The sequence below is a fragment of the Antrostomus carolinensis genome, unplaced genomic scaffold, assembly GCF_000700745.2.
Source record: "Antrostomus carolinensis isolate BGI_N321 unplaced genomic scaffold, ASM70074v2 scaffold15161, whole genome shotgun sequence".
Lineage (NCBI taxonomy): Eukaryota > Metazoa > Chordata > Aves > Caprimulgiformes > Caprimulgidae > Antrostomus > Antrostomus carolinensis.
The window spans coordinates 15,781-38,876 of NW_010293605.1; the positions used below are offsets into that span (position 1 = coordinate 15,781).

The 23,096-nt window shown below is 34.7% G+C and overlaps 1 protein-coding gene across 1 annotated transcript in view; it reads left to right on the forward strand.

Moving 5' to 3' along the window:
• Positions 1 to 23,096, forward strand: part of LOC104532205 (docking protein 6) — a gene marked incomplete at both ends in the record, with an annotated part of 63,591 nt that overhangs the window by 11,649 nt on the left and 28,846 nt on the right. Inside the window, one exon of the mRNA XM_010177344.1 lies at positions 18,635 to 18,754. Coding sequence (XP_010175646.1) covers positions 18,635 to 18,754 — 120 coding nt within the window. The remainder of the gene's footprint in view (positions 1 to 18,634; positions 18,755 to 23,096) is intronic.

A 23,096-nucleotide genomic window follows, 5' to 3' on the forward strand; every position in this document is an offset into this window, starting at 1 on the left:
ATTTCATTATCAAAAAGTTCAGGACAATATAGAGTAAGTCTTAGCATGAATAAAAAAAAAATGAATAAAATAATAATTGTTTATTTATATTTATGACAGAAAATAAGGCTGGAAATAATCTTGGGAATCCTCCCTGTCCTAAGGAAGTATAAGCTATTATGAGTGTGTATGTATATTAATGTACAGATATTATTCCTGGTAGATTATGTCCTGTCTGTTTAGGGGTTTTTTGCACATGATTAAAAGAAACAAAAATGCATCATGAGTACTAAGGCTGAAAAGAGAACAGCATAGCATCATTATGCATGTGATAGTCTTTAACTGAATAATTTGTTATAGGGACCTCTGCTTTGGTAGGTAGTTTGGAAGAGAAGTGAATGAGACTTAGTATTTTAGAAGGCTTTTTGTAAACATGGGAGAAATTCAATTTCTTTCCTAGGCTTAATACTTTCTAGCACCTAGCACTGCAAAACGTAATAGCATACATTTGTATGGTTTAAATTTACTACTTCTTGTGTTCTAAAGATTTCAGTTTAAAAATTCATTCAAAAAATGTTCTTGTAAGAAGGAAATTCAAACAAGAGGTTTTCCTAGGAAATTCAGAGCATGGTTGTTGTAGTGTAGCTCTTCTTTCCCAGGCTTTTAGGCTTCTGACCCCCGTCAACATGATACAACTGCCCTCGATGCTGAAGTCACGGATTCTTAAGCAGCCTACCAGGCAGACAAGCAGAGATAGGTAGGTTTCTGGTAGTAAATTTAGGTCTTGATGAATCTGCAATTAGTCAGAAAAGTCCCAACCAACTGGAAGTATAACACACTTCAGAGCGAATCATCACTGCCTTGACACTTAGCCCTTAAAACCTTGCAGAAATGCTAGATGATGTTAAGATATGTCATCTGCAAAGGGTTGTATTTTTCATTGCCTGATGAAGGGGAGAATCAATAAAGACTTTTTTTTTATGTCTTCATGTCTAGACGCAACCAATCTTGGCTGCAAGCCAGCCTAATCACTCAGCTTTAAGTTAGGAAGACATCATGTCTTTGCAGATTTCCCATGCTTCTCCTCTGGTTTGCAGTAGAGTCAAAATAGAACCATGATCACCTGCTCTTACTAGTAAACATGATGCTAGAACTTCAGGGCACATCCACTTGCTGCAGGGTGGGGTCCTCCACAGGCTACAGTGTGAATATCTGCTCCAGTGTGATCGTCCATGGGCTGTAGGGGGACAACCCTTGTCACCATGGTCTTCAAGGGCTGCAGGGGTGTCTCTGCTCCAGTGCCTGGAGCATTTTCTCCCCTTCCTTCACTGACCTTGGTGTCTGCAGGGCTATTTCTCTCATGTTTTTTCCTCACTCCTCCCTATCACACACTGTTGTGCAGTGCTTTTACTGTATCTTAAATGTGTTTTCACGGAAGTGCTACAGACATTGCTGATGGGCTCAGCTTTGGCCAACGGCAGATCCATCTTGGACCTGACTGAAACTGTCTCTGTTCAACTTGTGGACAGCTTCTAGTGTCTTCTCACCCCTTTTTAAGCACATCTATTTACTTTGATTATCACTTACTCAAACTCCTAATCCATTCAGTCTGCTTTTCTGGAAAGTACTGGGATATTACTCATTCGGTGCTAATATGCCAACAGAGAAGCATATAGCTGGTGGACTTCTAGATTGTTTCCTCTTCTCCATTATTTTTTCCCACTTAAAAACTTTCTGTAACAATAATAGGAGGTACAATTGCTTAACTCATACCTATTGTATTTGAGCATATTTTTCATTCTTTATTTGAGCATATTCTTCTTCATTTTGAGCATACTTCCTTACCCTTTGGGTCTGGTGTATACTCCACCTACTCTCCACGAGTTTGCTAACAATGGAGTGGAAGCCAGATATCAGCTGAGATAAAAAGGCTGCTGCTCATCTACATGGAATGTAGGTCAGATCTCCAGGGATTTGTGAATATGTATCACCCTGTAAAATAATGTCCCTTCCACGGTTCCTGACCTCTCCTGAGAATAGCATACATTTAATGACAGTACAAAAATCATGACATTAATTTATAGATTGAATTTGGAGTATTGACAGATGATGTATGGCTGGCTGAGCCTAGGGAGACTTCAGTGAATAACATGATAATTTACTGCTCCAAACCTGAAACTCCCAATCTATTTTTCGTTCTCTGTCACTATTCAGCTTGCATTACAGTTGGCTACTTACAGTGTTTAAGGTATATGGGACTGTTAGCAGGTTAACTGTTTCAAGCCTTTTTGAAACACTTTTGTCACTGAAAGAAGACAAGCTGAGAAGAATAGCATGTGTAAACGAGAACACAAGGTTTTGCGTGCTACTAATGTGTATTTAACCATGTATTTGGCATGGGATTTTCTATTTCATGTACAGTCTAGGCGTGAAAATTTTTGACAAATCTATGCACATTAGGAAAAACAAACAAACAAAAACCAGACCCAGAGATGAATATTTGATTTCACTGTCCATCTATCTTCATAACATTTGGAGAACTTGCTAGCAGTCCACTGTCAATATGAATGTTGCTGTCAACATTCACCCAGCCCAGTAGGATTTTGAACAATCAGAATGGCAACCGCAGTCAGGGTGATTGGTAAAGCTTATAAATTTGCATTTCACTGCTGCCTAGCAGTGAGAATGAAAGCATTTCTATAGATTGAACTGTGTGTGGGTCTACTACAGGTAGATAGCGATAGAAAAAGACAAAGTTTTACATGACTTCTGACCACATGCTCTTGTGAGATTTTTCTGCAGTTGTACCAGCTTCCATATGTGCAGATCAAAGTTATTTCATGCATTGTCACAGCTCATTCAGGGTTTTTTTTAATTTTTCTGGCAATATTTCATGGGAAAATGTATTAAACTATGACTTAACTTTAAGAACATAAGTAAATAAATTTTAGGTAGAAATAACTCTAAATTTCATTAATTCAAATTGTTCACTTTTCCTGTGTATTTGAAAAGACTAACACATCTCTAATTTGTTATGTCCTCCAAATAAAAGTAGAAAATGTGCTTCCTTCAGAAAAGTACAGGAAGCTTTTGAGTAAGTAGGGCCTCACAACCTCTGACAGCAGCACACAAAACAACCTCTTACTTGGAGAAGTATCCAGTCATTTTATGAATTTTATAAAGTACTACATTTGTGTTTTACAACATCAGCTCCTTTCCAGTATTTGTGCATTGGTTTTAACAGTAATCTTATCAAGACTATATTTTCTGAGAGTAGTCTAGCATTACTGAGACTGGACTCTGTTTTTTTGAGATTTAACTAGAGTAATTAATTAATCTCAAAAAACAGGATTCCAGTTACAAACGTGTGACAGTTTCTTTCATAAAATGGTCAAGACTCACAGATTCCACGTAGATGTGCAAATAAATCACAAATACACCAGTTAGCAGAGACTTCAGTTTCTGAGTATACCCAGACAACTAAGATTCCCCTGTTTACAGTAATTGATTATCCTGCGATGAAGTTCCAAGCAAGTCAGCATTAAATCTCTCAAAGAGAGGACTTGTCCTTTTCCCTGCTAAATAAATAAGAATGTTTTCCTGAATGAATTTTACTGTGTGAGTAGTTACTCTGACAGTTTGGGATGTTCAACCTTAAATACTCTGGAGATCTTACACTAAATCTTTTCTTTTTTTATTTATTTCAAATAAAGAGATTCAGTCAAAGGCCAAGAAGCAAAATGTGCTACAGATATCCAAAGAGCCTCAATAAAAAAAATTAAAAAACAAAGCTAACCTTCATTAGTGTACAATCAGTGACCCTCTTAATTTAGTTTTAAAGAAGTGTGGTTTTAAAAATTGGCTTGAAGTAAACTGCTCTTCTTCAAACGGACATGACATTCATTGCAATTCAGTCTTTTCTATATGAAGATTGCATTGAAACAGGAAAATGTGAACATAGTTTCTGTAACTGCAGTTTAGGTACGTTCATACAATGTTTTCATAACCTATACAGAGAAATGAACCTTTTAGCTCTAAAAAGCTTTATTTTTTCCAATTTTTCTCTTAAAACATGGCTACTTTTAAATTTTTGTTTTAAGCAATTCCAACTGCTTCCAACTGCTATTAAATCTACCTTGCAAGTTAATCTAGGGTTAAAACTGAAGTTAATCAATGGAAAAGCAATAGAGGAAGCTCATGACTGCAACTTGGATTTTAGTTTTTAAATAGTCATATAGTAAAATCTGGTTTTCAATTTTAATTAGTTTTGAAACTTATAAAATAGTGTATTAATGTGCAAAGAAGACAACTAAGTTGTTAATGATGGCAAATATATTCATTTTCTCCCTCCTGCTAAACTGCTGAAACATCTATCATTGGTATGAAAATTGTATATAAATATATAGAAAATTAATATTCTTATTTGGGAATATTTTCATTCTAGATTCAGTTTTTATCAATTTTTAAATGTTCCAGAAAGCAGAATAAACATCATATTAGGTTTAAATTAGGCAGGTGTCTGATGGATCAAACTTGCAATGTTGTTTGGTAGGTTTTGATGACCACCTAGTGTGACAGTTCACTATGTCCTTTCAAACAAGTTTTGGATTGCTTTGTATTAGATAGATTTTTTTTTTATTTTTTTTTATTTTTTTTTTAGTTCAAATTGACCAATCATCAATTTCAATTAGTCTACATGCCATAATGAAGACAGAATGAAAAATTCTGTTTACAAAAGTAGTGTAAATACTTCCAAACTGTATTCACGCTTTTCTTGTAAAAATGCATTCATATAGTGTTCTGGCACGTGTTAGAGGTTTGAGCTTCATATCTAGTAAATACTGTATGACATCTACTAGTCTTCTGATGTCTTATGAAGATCTTAGCCTTTGAAGTGACAGCTGCATATCAATTAGAATTATGACGAATCTTGGTCTGATTCTAAATGATGAAAATGTAGATCCATTTACTTTCTGGAAAGCTGTACATTTTGAAAATGTTGGACATTTCTTAGTTTTTTCCATGTTTGTGTCTGTATCTGGACTTAATTTTGCAATGATTTTTTTGAAAACTGCAGCAACATGAAGTTACTAGCAATTCTTACAAGATATCACTTTATTGGGTAGCATTAAGGAGTGGTTAGCCTGCATGTTTATGAGCATGTAAGGTAAAGTTGGAAAACTAATCTCAAGTTCCTTCTTTGTTTTTAAACCCAAGCCTTTACTTAAAAATGTGTGTAGTTTTAAAGTTAAAATACAGACATAATATTGTTGTTTTTCTATTAATGAAATCATAGTTTCCACATGAACTTAAGGAAAAACGTCTTTACTCTAAGGGTGATGGAGCACTGGAACAGGCTGCCCAGAGATGTTGTGGAGTCTCCATCTCTGAAGATGTTCAAAACCCACCTGGACGCCTTCCTGTGCAACCTGATGTAGGGAACCTGCTTTGGCAGAGGGATTGGACTAGATGATTTCCTGAGGTCCCTTCCCAGCCCTACGATTCTGTGATAAGAAACTGGTCTATTATGAAGCATCATTTGTTTCTGAACTAGACATAATTAAAAATAATCCTCAATTTAAGAGGAAGAAAGTAAGCCTATTGGCTGGCAGAAAAATTAAGAAAACTTAGAATCAGTGAAATGGAAAAGGAAAAAAAGTCTGTCAGCAAGATGATAATTTAATCATCTTCCAAATACGTACAGTGGCTCCCTAATATATATTATCTCTGTTTCAACAAATGGGAATTACTATGTAAAGTGTCCCCAAAGACAGCTCTTTGGCCTGCTGTTGGAAAACAGTCAACAATGGTACTTGCTCAGTGACAGTATGAATTTACCTGTTTCTTTAGAAAGTTCTTGATTGTTGAAACCTCTCTGTAGCTTAGCATTTCATTTCAATTTCAAGTGAAGGAAAACAAACAAAAAAAAGCCTGTAACTGAAGTTTCTATTCCATGAATAAAACATAAAGCCAATATTACAGCTGTTTTTTCTGCCTAGGTTTTGTTACGGATTATTTTGAGTGGACCTAGAAACTGAAATAATCAAATTAGATAATTTGCTGTGGGCATATAAAATGGATATGGCTAATAATTGTAAAATGAAAGAACATTTGAATTTGCTAACGGACAAGCCTCTAGATAATTAAGCTAACATATCTAGGAAAGACAGGTCTGTGTTAGGTATGTTCATATAAACATTAATCCAGTAAGAATAACAAAATGTCTGTGTAAATGTAAATTACTGTGTAGCTTCTGCTTTACATTTGAAACACCAACAATCTTAGCATGGTAAGTTTGCTTGAATGTGAAAGGAGATTTGCCTAAACTTTGCTATAGCTTACAATCACCTTGCTGAAAAAATGAGAAGTAAATTAAATTGGGTGTCTGACATTTATCTCCTATATTCTCTCTAGTGATGGGAAATGAATTAATGCAGGAAACTAAAAAAGCCAATGTCATTTCAAAATGGTTTTGCTCAGTGACAGTGTGAATCTTTTCCAAGTGTAATTCAACATCCGTGACATTTATATGATTCAGGAAACAGTGCTCCCAGCTTATGTCACTAGATACAGCAGCACTCTGCCATTAATGCACGCTATCCTTGCTGCTGTTACTCATCAGCAATAAAGTACAAATTAGCTTTATTCAGATACATAACTTCTCTATTATGTTTGTCTAACAATAATTCCAGTGTGTACTGAGTATAACTAGTTTTATTTCCATATGGCCTTTCATTTTGATAGTTATACCTTTTTGCTGAGAAGTGTTTATTATTTATCTATAGAAATATGACTTAGATGAAAATGTAGTTTAATGTGGTTAAGGACCAACTGAAAAGAAATTCTAAGCATCCTATGTGTCATTAACTAGTCATTCAAATGCAATACCTTGCCATGCATTTCTTGATACCTGGAGGTTTCCTTGGATTCATATCCTATTAAAGGTTACCATTCTGGTCATAATGTAGACATAAGTATAATAAAAATTAATAGTGTAAGACAACAATCTAAGTGAAAATGCTTAATATCTTAATTTCTAAGGGTTTATTTTTTTAAACCTCTGATTATATGGTACTAGAAAATGTGAGTAGGAAAAACCTGGAAGAAGAGTTGTATGTTTCTGCATGTGATTATTTCAAACTACTTTATAGGTAGTTTGTATGCTTGTGCATACTAAATTAAGAAAATATTGATAGCCCATGAGTTATGAAGTTGAAAATAATTTTAATTTTGTAAGGTTTTCACTATAAATCTATGATTTTAATCTCCTTTGTGAATCAAATAGATGACTACATGTAAAAAATTTGTATGTATGCTGATGAAGATTATTATGAATACTGAAGAAATAAATATTTCCTTTAATGGAAGTCTTGAAGAAAAAACTACAAATTTACAACTCTAAGTAGTGTATGTGTAAAAACTTTGATTCAAATTTGATTTTTATACTTATGAACATTTTACATGTATCTGCCAATGTAAACCTTGGGCTTCGTGAAGGATCAGATCAAGGGAATAGAAGAAGCCAATTTTCTGGATATAAACGGAAGAAGTTTCTCTCTTTCTAGCTCAGTAAAACAATACTCCTCCAAATTCTCACTGTTTATAACACTTTTCTTTCATTCATGCTTCAATCTACTGCATTATACTACTGGTTTTGGGCACAGAAACTAGTTCATTAATTTAAAAAGTCATGAATTTTCTATACAAAGACATATGTTAGTGTCTATTATGAAAATGTGTAGAATATTAAATGTCTGCCTGACCTTATTTAACTCAGCAAAAATGTAGACAATTATGCATTTAGTTGCTTTTTGTGATCTGGCTGTTGTATGGACTCATCGTAACACTGTAATCCAGGAAAAAAAAAAAAAGCCAACACTTATGTCAAATTGATTTGTTTATGAATAAGTCAATAAACCCCTGGTTACCCTCATGCATCACCAAATCAAGAGGTTATATTTTTTGCATTTTCTAAGGTAGCAGAGCTTAGGAGTAGGCCACAGATTCTGGGCAGAAGGAAGAGTAACATTCAAGTCAGTCATTTCCGCATTTAAAAGCATTAATGCAGAAAATAAGGAAAAAATATGGCAGCATATACACTGGAGTTTTGCCCATTTGATGATGGTGCTAAATAACTCCTTTTGAAATGACAGTGATCAGTTTTCTTATCTCTACTGTTATTAACTCATTTCTGTTTACAATTAGCTTTCCAGCTTGTTCTCATTCTCTCCATTAAAAGATATCAGCCAGGGAGAACCTGGATTTGAATTTAGTTTAGGTCGTGAGAGATCCCAAAGGGGACTTTTGCCTGTAGTCCAAGTAAAAAACACAGAAGGAGATTGGTATTTGCCAGTATATGAATCTGGCTCTTCCATAAAGGAAAGAACATCTCCGCACTGCCCTCCAGTACTGTGTGTGCTTATGAATCAGTTCACAAGTAAGCTGTGAACAATTGATCACCAGTGTGCACAAATTACAGCTTCATCTTCAGATACTGTTTTTCACTGTAATCAGTACCCCTGATTTACAGCCCTAAATCCTAACCTTTCTGTGCAGTTCTCACTTTATATGGTTCAAAATATTAAACATTCTTTATACTTTTATGATTAGTTGTTTACCATTAAATAAGGATGAAAGATCTGAAATAAAACAATCTTTCATCAGTGAGTCATCAGTTAACATGGCCTTAAGCCATCATTCAGCAGAGTTTTGAAATTTCAAAGTATTTAATCTTGATATGTTCTGTAAGATTGCATTCATCAAGACTTACTCTGATTTTCTTGGAGGAAAAAAGAAAAAAATTCCTATTAACTTAATTAAAGTTGTGACTCTGAGTTTCAGCTTTAAGCAGACTGCATCTTCTCAGGTAGTCATGTGTCTCTGACTTAAAATTTGTTGGTAGAGATATCAGTGGTGTATATCAAAAACGAGGAATCTAAAATGGCATAACTTAGATACAATTTTATTTTAAGAGACTAATATTTACAGGAGATTTTGCCTGATTGGAAAGTGTCTGTTTTCACAGGCATTCAAAGTCCATTTTCATAAAATATTTTTTTTTGATTGAAATAAATATAGGTTTATCACAAGTAGGGACCCATTTAATGCTGAGAATGAAAGATACAAGAAAAGTGTAAAATGCAATTAAGAAATATGAAAAATTTTTAATAAAAAAAATAATCCCCTTGGGTTTAAATTCTGTAGATATTAAATTTGAGAGAGACATTTCTCACTACATTTCATTAGATATTAGCTCTAGACTATGCAATTGTTAAGGGTTGGATTTTTTTAGTTTTTGCAGTAATATTAGATTAAATTCCACCCAGAATAAAGCAAAAGACACACTGAATCATCTCTATCTGATACTTAATTCTCTCTGAGAGTAAAATTTTATGCAACTGAAAATCAAGTAGAACACATACCACAGTGTTATAAACTTACAGATTAGTTCAGACAGAAGTTATCTGCAATTGCTTTGAATCAGTTTCTTTACACTTCCAGTGAAATAAAATCACAATTGTTAACTCTAACAGTAGGAAGGACTCAGAGCTTTACAACAGTAGTTTTAAAGTTTGAGGGAAAATGCTTTATTTCTTGGGCAATGGAAGCACAGAAAGAAAAAAAAAAATATTATTTCAGGGAGATTGTTGTTATTTTGAAAGTAGTGTATAGCACCATGCAGGAAAGATTTCCTAGAGTCTTTGAAGGGGGCAACACTAACACTGCTCTCCATGCTCAGCCAAAATGGGAAAATGTTTAATAAATCTAAGCATTCAAAGCTGGAAGTCTTGCTTTAATCAGACATGTTTAGCCAAAGAAAGGAAGAAAGGGAGATTCCAAAGACAGAAGATATTCAGATGGCTGGAGTGAAAGTCATTTCTCCCATGTATTGAAACTAGTCTTTATCAGCTTGTTTTTGTATAGGAAAATAATACTTTTAGAATTATTTACCTTATCTAACAGTATCTCTGATCTTCAAGTGGCAAGATTTGTCAATAGTTCCAATATAGAACTGAGTATTTAACATAGAAAAAAAAAAAAAAAAAAAAAAGCAGAATGAACTTTAGAATTCGTACTAGTTTATTAGTTTATTTGGGTATGGATTCGCTTATTAGACCATAACTTAAACACTTGACAATGGGCGAGAGGCATACTTCAGATTTATACAGAAGATATTAAATTTCCCGTGCATTTAAGAGCAGGCCCCATAACTTTTCCAAGAGGAATGGAAGTCTTATAGGAGTAGACTAAATCTGAAACACTATGAAGTTTTAAACAAGACAAATGCTATTTCTGACTGCCAATCATGCAGTAGCTGCATAAGCTGATGTGATAGCATCCTCTGTGTGTTATGTTACTAGTGACAGACCCTTTTTGGACGCTTGACTGGTGTTCATGTCATTCCCTCTACAGACAAGATACCTGAGGTTATTTTACTTTCATGCCATGGTCATTTAATGTTAATAACTGTTGAAACAGGTATGGATTGACAGTCCTGGAGAACTGTCAAATCTCCATGTCAGATTAATGTAACTGGTCCCTTAGTTTCAGATAAAATGTAAATGTTTCTTCTATGTTCCAGCAGATTTTCATAATTATTATTTTGCACTTGAAAAAAAGTTTGAGGTGAGAGTGAAACTTTGCTAGGGATGTTTTTGAGTAATGACACCCTAATCAGCTCACTGTTGATCTGTTGGACATACTAATGCTTGATAAACATTTATGGTATAATGAGAGTCACTAGTCCTGAGGATGAAGTAGTGTACGCAGACTGTAAAGATACCAATAAATCTACCCTCAAGGACTAAGGTATCTACTAAAGAGCATTTTCTCCCCAGAACGGCATCCTTCATTTCTGTATAACTAATCACTGAGTAAACTGATACTTATTTTTTTTAATAACAAAAATCAGACATTTACCTAAGGAAAAAAAAAAAAAAGAGAGAGAGAGAAAGAAAGAAACAAGTGTGTCATTTAGCTACATTAGCACTAGTTTTGAGCAAAGGAAATAATTTTCTTGCATATTAGTTTTAATTAATTTTTCCATACATCCTCAATTTTTTAAATAAGTGAAGCAAGTTCTGTCTCTGTGTGAAAAATACATTCTCAAGCAGAATTTCAGATGGGAAACTTTGTTTCCTACTGCTTTAACTTTGGTTAGGGACTGCTAGTCAGCATTGAGGGGTAGAGCAAACTAATTCTTTTAGAGTTTGAGTGAAGGGTGCTCTTTCACTGCAATTTCACACTGGAAAGGAGGAGCAATGTCAATAAAAATAGCTATGTGCAACTAAAGTCTATTTTAGGGAAACAGTTTAATGGATAGTAACATCAATATGATGGATCTATTTAAATACTGTTATTGCCTTCAAAAGTTTAACATTGTACGTGTTATTCAAGCTGGCACTTTTGGTCAGACGTACAGAAATGAAGGGGAATTGTCAAGAAAATTTCAGTCATATACCTTGATAACTACAGGGACACACGGCTGGCTATTTGCAAACACGGGTACATGCGCAAATTAAAACTATCAAAACCCTGTCTGTGATGTCTTTTACAGCATCTCTAGATAAGTGTGGAAGATTTTTGACAGAAATATCAGGTTTAATTTTACTATAGCTAATAATTGTATTTTGTTAATTATTGTAATTACCTGTGCTACCCTCATGCCAACACAAGTTTAAAGTAACAACTGATAGGAAAATAAAAGTTTCTTTTTGTATACTACTTAGACTATATCTTTGCTCAGTTAAAAAAGTACATTAACAAAATATACCAATGGCTGAAGTTACAGAATAATATGTGTTCATGTTCTGTAATTATTCATTTAGCTTAATTGCTGCATTATTCAATATTTCCTTAAGCTAAAAATTTTACAGTGCTCAAATTGTACAGAGAAAGGTGGGTATGTCATTAAACTGGTGGTATATTCAAAAATATGTGTATATTTAATTAGCTGAAAATAGTTAAGTATTCATAGTCTTATGGTAGTAAAAGAAAAGTAACAATGGCAAAAAAATTTTGAGGAACTTGACAATTTTTTTTTCAAAGAATATTGTCATATTTCCTTTAAAATAATTTGTCACAGCCTGAACATAGAGTGTTTTCATTAAGTCAATAAACTTCTACAAGTATACATTGTTTTTCTTCATAACTTTTTCTTTGCCTTTTTGGTTCAGTGATTTACACTTATGTAATAACAAGACACTCCAGGTGAAAGATTCAAAAATCATAGTTCAAGAAAAATATAAAAAAGTTTTCTTAAAGGTAGTTGTGATAGTTTCACTGGGCTAGCCCTTGGCTAGCAGCCAACACAGCCATCCACCCACTTCCCCCCAACCCCCAGGGAATAAGGGAGAGGACTGGGGGGCAAGGATAAGGAGGCTTGTAGGTTGAGATGAGAAAAGTTTAATAATAGAAAGAAAACTTAATATAATACTAATACTAAAATAGTAGTGATAATGATAACAGTAACAAAATATGCAAGGGAATGACACCCAAGGCTATTGCTCACCCCCCACTGACCAAGCCCGGCCCATTCCCAGATAACAATCCCGGAGGAGCGACAATCTCGAACCGAAACCACAATCCCAGAAGAGCGAGAGCCCGAGCGAAAAGCCAGAGGGAGCTAAAAGAGGAAGAGACCATCACTAATATACTGGACATGACGTGATATGATATTATCCCATTGGCATATCTAAATGTCAATTTAGCTTATTAATTTAAATATTTCTCACCCCCTTAGGTCTTGCACTGGTGGACTAACGGAACACAAAGTCCTTCATTTCCAATGACAGAAATGCAAACACTGGTGTGTTATCAGTGTCTCTCTCATAACAAGTCCCAGGCTGAAAAACAAACGCACCACTATTCTAGCTACTGAAAAAGAAACCCAGCTCTGTTTCAGCTAAAAACCAGGACAGCAGTAATTGTTGAAATACAAGCAAAATTCCTATATATGAGTCCCATAGCTCATAAAATATCTTCAAATTTAATTGGTCAATAAAAAAATAATTTTAGTAACCAAATTGCTTTCAAAGTTGTAGCCCACTGTCTTTGTTACTATATAATTGAAAGCATGATTTAGTCTACATACAGACTAATTTTCTTTTATTTTACACTATATAGAACTTATGTCCCCTTCATTGCTTCCTGTCTATCTAACAAAAAAAAATTACTTAATTCATGCATAGCCAGTGTTGACCAGTTATACATGTTATTACACAAAATGAGCAATGATAAGAAATAGCCACTCTGTTTTGCAGAGTGCCTTTGAGTGTGTGCTACATGCTCTAGTTAAAATGCCCTGAGTAGTAGAGACACTATTAGATAACATATTTTAAATATTTATAAAATAAAAATGTTCGAATCGTCAAAGGGTGATATATATCCTGATAAGGGCTAGAGTTTTTTTGAGGAATTATTGGTTTTTATAAGAAATTACATGCCTTCAAGTAATAGTGTTATTTGCTAGTGAAAAAATATGAAATATTCATAATAATATATATATATTCATATATTGTATGCACTGCAGTGCAATACAATAGCACATCAGTCCTGTGGGAATCCTATGATTTTTTTTTGTTGTTGTTAACTTCTAATTAACTTCTAATTAAGGCTGGGTGATTTTTAGAAAAGATAAATTGACACATGTGGCTTTTCTACACCTTCTTTCTTGGCAGAGAATATCAGATCCATGTCCTACTGATCCAAACGTAGGTTCTTCAGTTTCATTCAGTGTAAGAATATTCAGTTGGCTTTGGACATCTTATAGAAATAGTATAAAGGGAAAAAGAGTCAAACAATTTTTTCAGAAAATGCATGAAAATGTTTCAGAATTTAAGAAACTAACATTTTAGGCTTATACAGTATGACACTAGGGAAAGCTCAAAAAGTAAGTGCAGGTTTTGGATTTGCACAAGGACAGTTTTTATTATCTCCCTCTAATATTGCATACATGTTATAACCAACTTAAATCCTTGGTCACATCACTTTATATGGGCTGCATGAAAAGGAGAAGAGACAAGCTTCCTCATCTTTGTTTTTAAAGTTTGAGTTGCATATAAATTGAGCCATTTTTTTTAATAATGCAATAATTTACTGCTGCTAGTGATGGAAAGGATCTCCTGGAATGGAGGGCACTGTCTTTCAGAGCAGGGCATAGCGTTACTAGTTAAAATGACAAACAAAAATGACTAGACAAAAGCTGAGCTGAGCAGGAGTTGTCATCCCTTTGGGGCTCTATCTCAGGCTGGTGGCATTCGACTATGCTGGCAACTTGTGGTGGGGGATGACTGGCTCCTGTAGGACTGTGTAATGTGAACATGAGAGGTAAATGTGGAAGAATGTAAATTATCAGAATTCAGAAGGTATTTGGTTTAGTCCACACACAAAATGCTTCCTTAGTTAGCAGTCTCAAAACAATACCACCTCTAGCCTTAGAGGTCTAGAGGATCTCTAAGGATGGTGAAGTAAAATATATCTGTATATCTATATTTCTGCCCCATCACCTCCTCCCCATAGAATGTGTTGTGTTGCATGAGCTGTTTTAAACTGTAAGTAGCAGAAGAGCTCTTTCACTATTACAAACTTGTATTTCTAATGCCATTTACCAATATTATTTCATCATCATTATTATATCAAGAAACCCACTTATCATCCTGTGAGACTACCTGTTTGCAATACATAACTTTAGTGGCTGGGAATTAAAATTCCCAGTTTAATCACCTGGGAACTGAAGTAGAAATTACATATAACCTCAGGCATGAACTAGAAGCTCAGGTAAAATGCAGAAAAATATTGTCAATAACAAGGTGTGTGTTTTCAGATAACAAGTTTACAGATTTCTTCCAGTAATATTTCTCATGCAATAAACAGTTCCTAATTAAGGTCTCCCATCTCTTTGTATTTTTTCTCACATCATGACATTTGTATAGCAGCATTTTGTAACTGAGTAACAGTAAAGATGAAAATGCAAGTATCTGCATTTTATTTAGCTGTGAAAGCATGCTTTACAGTTTATCATTCAGTCCAAGAATTTAGTTATCTTAAATAGAAGCTAAATTTTTCTGTGACAAGTACCAGTTACAACTAAAGAGTCAGCATTTTTCACCAATAAATCTAATCTACACGCATTAAAGGGAAGAATTTGCTAACATTTTTTTTATGGCTTGGTTCCACTGTAATATTTAATCTGTTTTAATTTATCCATATAATAAAAACAAAGAAGTAATAGTGGTATTTCTGTTTTGTGATGTGGTAGTTATCATTCTTAGAGATTGCTAGTGTGACTGAGGCATTAATGTGTTATAAATTATAATAAATACATATTTAAGAAAAAATATAAATAATATTAAATTTGTTATTCAGAAACACAAAGCATTCCAGACTTGTTACAAAAGAATTATGAACTGCTTTATAGATGCACATGATCAAAGGAGAATTACGGCTTTGTCTTTGAAAGGTAATTCACCTGCTTCTAAAGAAGATTTCACATGGCTGTCAAGGGAAAGGTTGAAGGCAATCCCTTGTAAGAAAGCAATATCTATCAGGATGCATTAGGTAAAACTAACTCTCATAGTATCTTTATACTCTTGACCTTCCAAACACATTTATAGGTAATGCTTCTGACAGCAGATACAAATCCTTACAGTTCTGTGGGAATATATTTCAGTTCTGCATTGAAACTATATTTTCTGTAGTATTGTCATTTTTGTAAGTTATGAAATTTGAGTTATATGGTAATACAATGCATATTGCAGCCTACACTTTGCAAAATCTAGCCATGATCTTATAATGTTCACAGTAAGATAAGTTTCTTCTGTGTGGCAGTTGGAGAATGTTATAATCTGGGTCTAATCATCAACGTCTGGCAATGAAGAAGAAGAAGCTTATTAAACTGACAGAGTCAGACACTCTGAAAGGCAGGTTCTGGATCCAAACTTTCAAGATCTAGCTGTTCCTGTAATAGAGAGAGGCAAGTGGTTTGAGGAGACAAAACAAAGACACAAGAAACAGCTTCCTAGAACAATGTGTTTGTTTGTTTGTTTGTTTGTTTCCAAAAAAAATCTGCAGAAAATGTGGTGTGAGAATACATATAAATAGAATTTGTTGCTTTTACATAAGAGTTCCTTTTTGAATAAAAATTGATGTGAAGCTGGATTTATGGAAATGCCAATATGCTTTTCTTTCTCCTTAGAAGTTTGTAGAATTAAAAAGGTTAGTTTAGTGTTTGTTTGCCATTGTCTCATTCTACGTTTCCAGAATGTACATTCTCAGTCTGGGAGCAGGCACAATGAAGGAAAGTAATAAAATGCATGTTTTGTAAAATATGTTAAATGTTATATCCTCAGCATCCTCCAGGAAAAATTACAGGCTTTGTATAGAGCTATGCATTCTGTCAGCATATATGTTGTTCAGCGATACAGTTTAGCCAGAAAAAAAGTGGTGAGAGGAAAGGTAAGGAAACATGAGAGCACTGGACTAGATCTGCACTGCCACCTTTGTGCTACCAGCCATTCTGCAATGATTGCCCCGTGTTTATCTGTAGCTGGAAGCGTATGTTAAGTGACTCACTGGAAACCCTCCCTAGGGTAGTTTGGCTTACCCATATGCTGGTGCGCTGCTCACCACTTCCCCTCTGCGTGCTACCAGAATATAGCAGCATGTCTTGTGGTTCACTTTTATCATCTCCCTGGCATGAAGCCCTCTCCATGGGAAGGTATGATTTATAGGCGTAGCTGTTTCAGCAGACCTCATGAATATCCAGGGAAATAGCAAAGGCTGAAAGAGAGGAAGGGAAAGCAGGAGGAAAATTTCTTAATGCATGAGCAGAAATTAATTTTGGAAGTAGGCTTTTAAACTAATTCATCTTATTCCTTTTAAAAACCCTAATTTTTTATTGCTGTCCAGAGATATACCTGTTCCCTCCTCACTTCCATTAAGGAGGCTGTATCTGAAGAAGTGTTAAAGAACAGTATGCTGTTAACCTCAGTATTTTCTTCTCACATACAAAGTTAAATGTCATCTGGATATTACTGACAAAAAGCTCTGTCTCTTACCACCAGAAACAGAGGATGTCATGTGAAGACCAACCCTGGGGATCTCTGTGTCCTGAGACAAAGACAGCAAAAAATCAGGAAAGGTTAAGGGAAACTTCTTTGCTTGCAACGCTCTGGGGAAGACCCCCTAAATTGTTTATGTCCCTGTGACAACAAGCACATTTGGCTCTCAAAAATCCCCAAACTGGCTCTATTCTTCGAGCTATCTGCCTGGGAACTCAGTCTGCTGACAGCTAGAATAACTCAGGGACAATCTATTTGTGGGTTATTCAGGACCCTGAACAAAGGATCTTAGTCAAAAGTTCTTGGGGACCTGGAACTGTGTGCCTGTCTCCCTTTGTTATCCAGCAAATGCTTATGTCACTTGAGATCTGTGCCTAACCAGGCGAGGATTTGAGGACTGTACCAATTAGACATGGAAAGATTTTTCTTGGATATAATTTTTTGCTAATTACAATGAGTCATCATCACTAAATGCTTCAGGGCTTGCATGCAGTATTTTCACACTATTTCAACACTACATTGGAGAGAGTGTAAAAAAAGTACTTTCCAGATGTCCCTAAAAATAGGAATGAAAAAACTGTGTTTAATAGAGACATTTCTAGATTAACGGAGTTACCCACTACTAAAGATGACCAGATATAGACTGACTGTGACAATGGATGCTCAGTGTGCACCTGGTGCCAAGCCTGCTCTCCAGAAAATTTCCCTTAGTTGAAGCCTATCCTGAAATAAAAGATGGTCAGCCTAGTTGCATGATTTTTATTAGCTGCAGTTTCATGCTGTGTGAATGCCAACTTGAGATGTTGTTGGTTTGACCAATGCCAGAGATGTAATGATGTTAAGTTGTGGAAGTGGACAGAATGAGGCTGGGTGTGGAGAAGGGGCTCTCATGGTGTCTTGGGGGGTTATGCCTTGGGGCGTTTATGTCTTGGTAGACTGGAAGATAAGGAGCTCTCACATCTACATCAATGGGATGCAATGGAGACCTCAGAAAGGACTAGGAGGTTTTGAATTTTCATGCCAATTTTCCAGCTAGAGACGAAATTGCTCTGAGGCCAAAAGAAAGAGAACAGAACTGAAGAAATTCATTATTCAGACTAATTTGACAAGCATAGCCATTCAGTACAGCAGAGAATTAAGTTTTGAATTTGAAGATATTTTTATTACTGTTTTTTCCTTTGTTTCTAGAAAAATACTCTAGAACCTTTAGAAACAGAAAGTGCTTTAATAATTCAGATTCACCTAAAGAGCAGTAAATATTATTAGATATTATATCTAATGGTTTCCTAAATTGCATTTTTTTCTTTCAAGAAGGCTTACTAGAAATATACTGCCTTGAAAAATCACTACTCCTTTATCTTTTTTGTTGACTCCACCTCCTATCCCCAAATTTGAAACTGAAAGATGCAGGCCTAGTATTGTAAACCCTTTTAGAAGTTCATAAATCAAGAAAAAGGTGTAAAACTTTGTGCTAATAACATATTCAAAACAGGCATATTGTCATAAAGCTGGTCAGTAAGAAGATAATGATTTAACTTAACCTGTTTTTGAGTAAAATGTTAACACTAACAGGGGTTTTTTTTCTGTTTTTCAAGAACTAGAGGCAGAGGAATGGTGCAAACATCTTTGCATGGAGTGTCTAGGAACCAGGCTCAATGACATAAGTCTTGGGGAACCAGATTTGCTTGCTGCTGGAGTCCAGAGAGAACAAAATGGTAAGTAAACATCTAGATCAGTTATTATGTGATTTTCCATGTTATCTTTGCATGTTATTGTTTTTGTGAAGGATTTTTACTATTAGCTAGAAGCACTTCATTAATAACTAAACATGTGGATGTGTTTTGGAGTCTCAATCCTAGTTTTTCTACAAATAAAAAGTAAATTTTGTGATGTATTCATTGCATTCATATTTTCCTGTCATGGGAAATGGTGACTATGACATTTCTGGTTCTGTAAAAATGGCTTCTTTGCAGACAAATAAAAAAAGCATCTGTTGTGTCACAGCCTTTAAAAGACAATGATGAACATATCAACACCACTTTGGACTGCAAAATACATATTATTTTTAAACACATACCTGTCTTGAATAATGGACTCAAGGTCATCTAAATGTTGTCAAATAGAGGTGAAAAGGGCAATGACAGATGCTAGTCAGCACTAAACCTGAGCTTGTAAGTCTTCTTCTAAAGGCTATTTGGAACGGAAGTTTGGATGAGACACATGCAGAGGAAGGATGTTAGTGGATGGAATATGCAATAACAAAAGAAAATCTGTGATTATTCTGTCATTTAATTCCTATTAAGGAACATAAGGGCAACACAAAATGTCCTCATTTATTCCTCCCTAAATTACAGCACTCAGTGATTATTACTGTCTTCATGTTTTTATAAAATCCAGTAGTTTTTAACAAAGTAATAGAACAAACTGTCTCAATGGTCATAAAATATCAAACCAGCTATTGTTATAAACAAAATTACATAAATAAATTATAGAATGAATGACATTGTATCAATTGTATTGTATTAATTTCACAGAGGAGTCCAGACATCTCTGAACCTAATAACATAAAACATACAGAAATCTTTAAGAAATTTTGTTCAAAAACCAGACATTGGCCAAGTGTGATTTAAAAGGCGTTCAAATATTTATGAAGTTTTTTGCCTACTATGAGACACGGGAATTAATTTTTAGCCTCAGATTACTTAACAAATACAGAAGGGAGCGTACGAAACAGTGCCAGTGTTGTGCAAAAGTGGTAATGAACAGACACTGCTCAAAGCATTTTATCTGCTGTATGTTCACAGGCTATAGGTATAAAACTCAAATGCATGCTGTTAAAGAGAGAACTATGTGAGCAGGTGTTCTTTCACAAATGCAAAAGGAAATAAATCTTGTCAAAAGCCTGTGATGTGAGCAAAAAAATAGCTTGAAATTCCTCAGTCTCTTTCTGCAGTAAATTTGTGTACTGCTCAGCAGTTTTCAGATATAGGTGGCAAATACTACGTATCACCTCGTTCTTGAAAGAGATCCAGTTATACACATGACCTCCGTAAGACACGGCTTAGTTCTGTTGTGTGAACTAGTCTTGTTTCAATTGCCTTAGTCTCGAAATTAAATGCAGTGCTACCAAGCAGCATATATGGACATAATTAGCATCTTTATCATTCTAAGTAAACAGATTAAAGGAAACAAAGAGGCAAACCATGTATTTGTTGTACAAATCACATGAATAATCACATGGCATGGAGGGTACTATTAGCCATGTTCTTTTAAACCAAGTGTCTGAATACGTATAATCCAATATTTAACAAGCATTCTCTACTAAATCATTAGTTACAATATCTCAGACAAGTAATTCTGATATGTACCCACTTCCTTCCCTCGGCCCCTTGATGCACAACTCTGCATTTTAATAAGTATGTTTGAAATTCAAAGTTGTCTCCTTAGTTGTCTTGTTGAGAAGCAAAGCAAATTCTGTTTTGGGGGGTGTCTTAATCAACTTGGAAGGAGGGGAGAGTGTTTACTCTACTTACTATCAGTATCAAATCTAGCACATCGTTCATTTAGCTGTGCCATAAGAGCCTGCAGTTGCACTCAAATTTCTTCAGTAAAAATAGTTGAGTAGAACCATGACTGAAGTTTATAGTAGTTATTCTGCAAATTCTGCAATGTCATTCCCCACATGACATTTTTATGAAAAATGTGACTAATTGGAGGGTGAAATCATTTGGTGAGGTCTGACAAAAAATTAAATTTTGTATTCATTTTCTGGCATATTTCTCCCATATTGTAGTTTTTGAAAGCATGCTATCAAAAACTGTAGTTCAAAAGATATCTGAAAACCTTTCAAAAGTCTATTGAGCTTTTGTTGACCTGAAACTGAAAAGACAAAGTTAATTTTCCAGCTTGAAATTAATGAAAAGTGACTGTTCGTATGAAATGTCTACATTCTTGCTCATTGTGAAAATGGCAGCTGTGTCACTCTCAGGGTAATTTTATTACTTTTGTGTTAAATAAAACTGTACACTGGTATAGTACCTTTGAATGTCATTATTTCAAAACATATTGCAAATATGTCAACTTCATAGAATTCCTCTTGAGTTAGTCAGTGTATTAATATTTACTTGAAACAGAGATGTGAGAATGCAGTTTGTAAAACCTGTAATAGAATCGGAAAGCCTCAGCAACTAGTTTCACGCAGGTTCTGCTGCCTGAACCATACAAAGCCCTTCAGATCACTGAACAAAAACATCTCTTAGTATATGAGCAAGACCACAGATTGCATTGTCATAAAGACAACAAGCCAGTGGTTTTGCATTTGTAGGTAATTTTTTTTTTACATCTTAAGAGCTAAAAGCAATTGAATAATTGTGTTATACTGTTGATATTTCTATGATATGATAGACCATTAATACCATTAATCCCAAAAGAACATTAATCCTGTCTCATTCCACTGTCTCTTTTCAAATGGTTACTTTGCCCTAAAGATTTTCTGAAATGTTTAAACTTTGATAAATATGCATCACTGATTGTAAAAGAACTAAATAATAATTCTTTTTTTCATGAGCTGCTTTACATTTTCCTGGCAATAATATTTTTAATATGATATGTACTTCATCTGTCCAACTACTTGCCCATCCCATTCCTTAGAGGATATTTGCATGGTGTATGTCATGTACTTGCAAGAATATTCACTAAAGAAATCAAGTAAATTGACTGTCTCTCAAAAAAACCCAGTAAGTTTTCTGTTGTGCAGGTTTCTGGGTTAGTCCCTGTATATAACCACCATAGCCAGTACCTTCAGTCTGCAACATTTTTAATAGTTTTGTTAATTCTTTTTGCATATGTCCTGGGACCATAAAAACTCATTGCTACATGCTACTTATATTTTTTTATACCCAAGGACCCCCATTTCAGAAAATACTTGGCAAGGAAAATATTAATGTTTTCTATGATTTGTCTAACATCTCTTTCTATTACATCTGAGCCTTTTTATCATTCCTCTCTTACTCTTGTGATTGTCCTGAGGTGAGCTTTTGATTTCAAAAGGGAGGACACCTGATTGTCTGTGACATGAATGCAACAATATAGTTTGCAGAACAGTTTGTTCCAAAGGCTGGAAAATTTATGTTTGATGTGCAAATGTCATGGCTAAAATGGCATACATTCATCAGGCATTTCTATCACATGAGGATAAAAATTTACAGTAGTGCAGCAATCTGAAAGAGCTGTTCTTTTATAGTTCTGAGTTGTTCAGTAAGTACTAGTAAGATCTATCTTATTGTGGTTGCTCTGTTGCTTGACCCTCCAGTACCAAGCAATTCTGCAGTGGTGACAGCTAAAAGAGCCAAACTATAGATCTGCACTGCTTATAGCAAAGACCTTTGGCTATTGTGTCCTGTAGGAAGAATAGAGAAGACATCTAAGCAATTATTGTGTAAAGCACAACAGTAACAGAAAGCTTCTCATTGGATTTAATCTCTGTTATTATTTCCAAGAAGTATTACTACAAGTGTTACTGTGTACAGCTGCAGAAAATGACTCTTAAGTGGTTTAATTTTATATTTAAGGATCAGAACTAATGGCTGCTTAGTTTGCAGTGGTACACATGTTCCAATAAAAGTGAGATTTGAAATGAAGCTTCTGTCACTCTTCAACCATTTTGCCTTCTCTCTCCTGAAAATCTAAGTGGTTCGTTTGTGTTTCTCAGCCCTTTAACAGCAACCCAGTTTCTGTTTAAGTTTCTTTTCACAACAAACAGTGTCTTACTGTTTATGAATGTCCATTTAGTTTATTTGATAAAGATTAAAAATAAAGTATTAAATCAAAAGCAGTAAAGACTACATGATCCTATTCAGGTAAAAAATTCAGTATAATGGCAGTGGAGCTATATATACAATGATAAGACAAATAATAATATGTAGTTATAACTCCAGGAAAGAAAATCTGGACTCAGTTGGATCTGATAACTCTGCTGACAAGTAGCCTTCTAAGCAATATCGTGTTACTTACATATACATTTCATATTCCTTGGGTTTCTCGAGCTGCTGCTAGGGA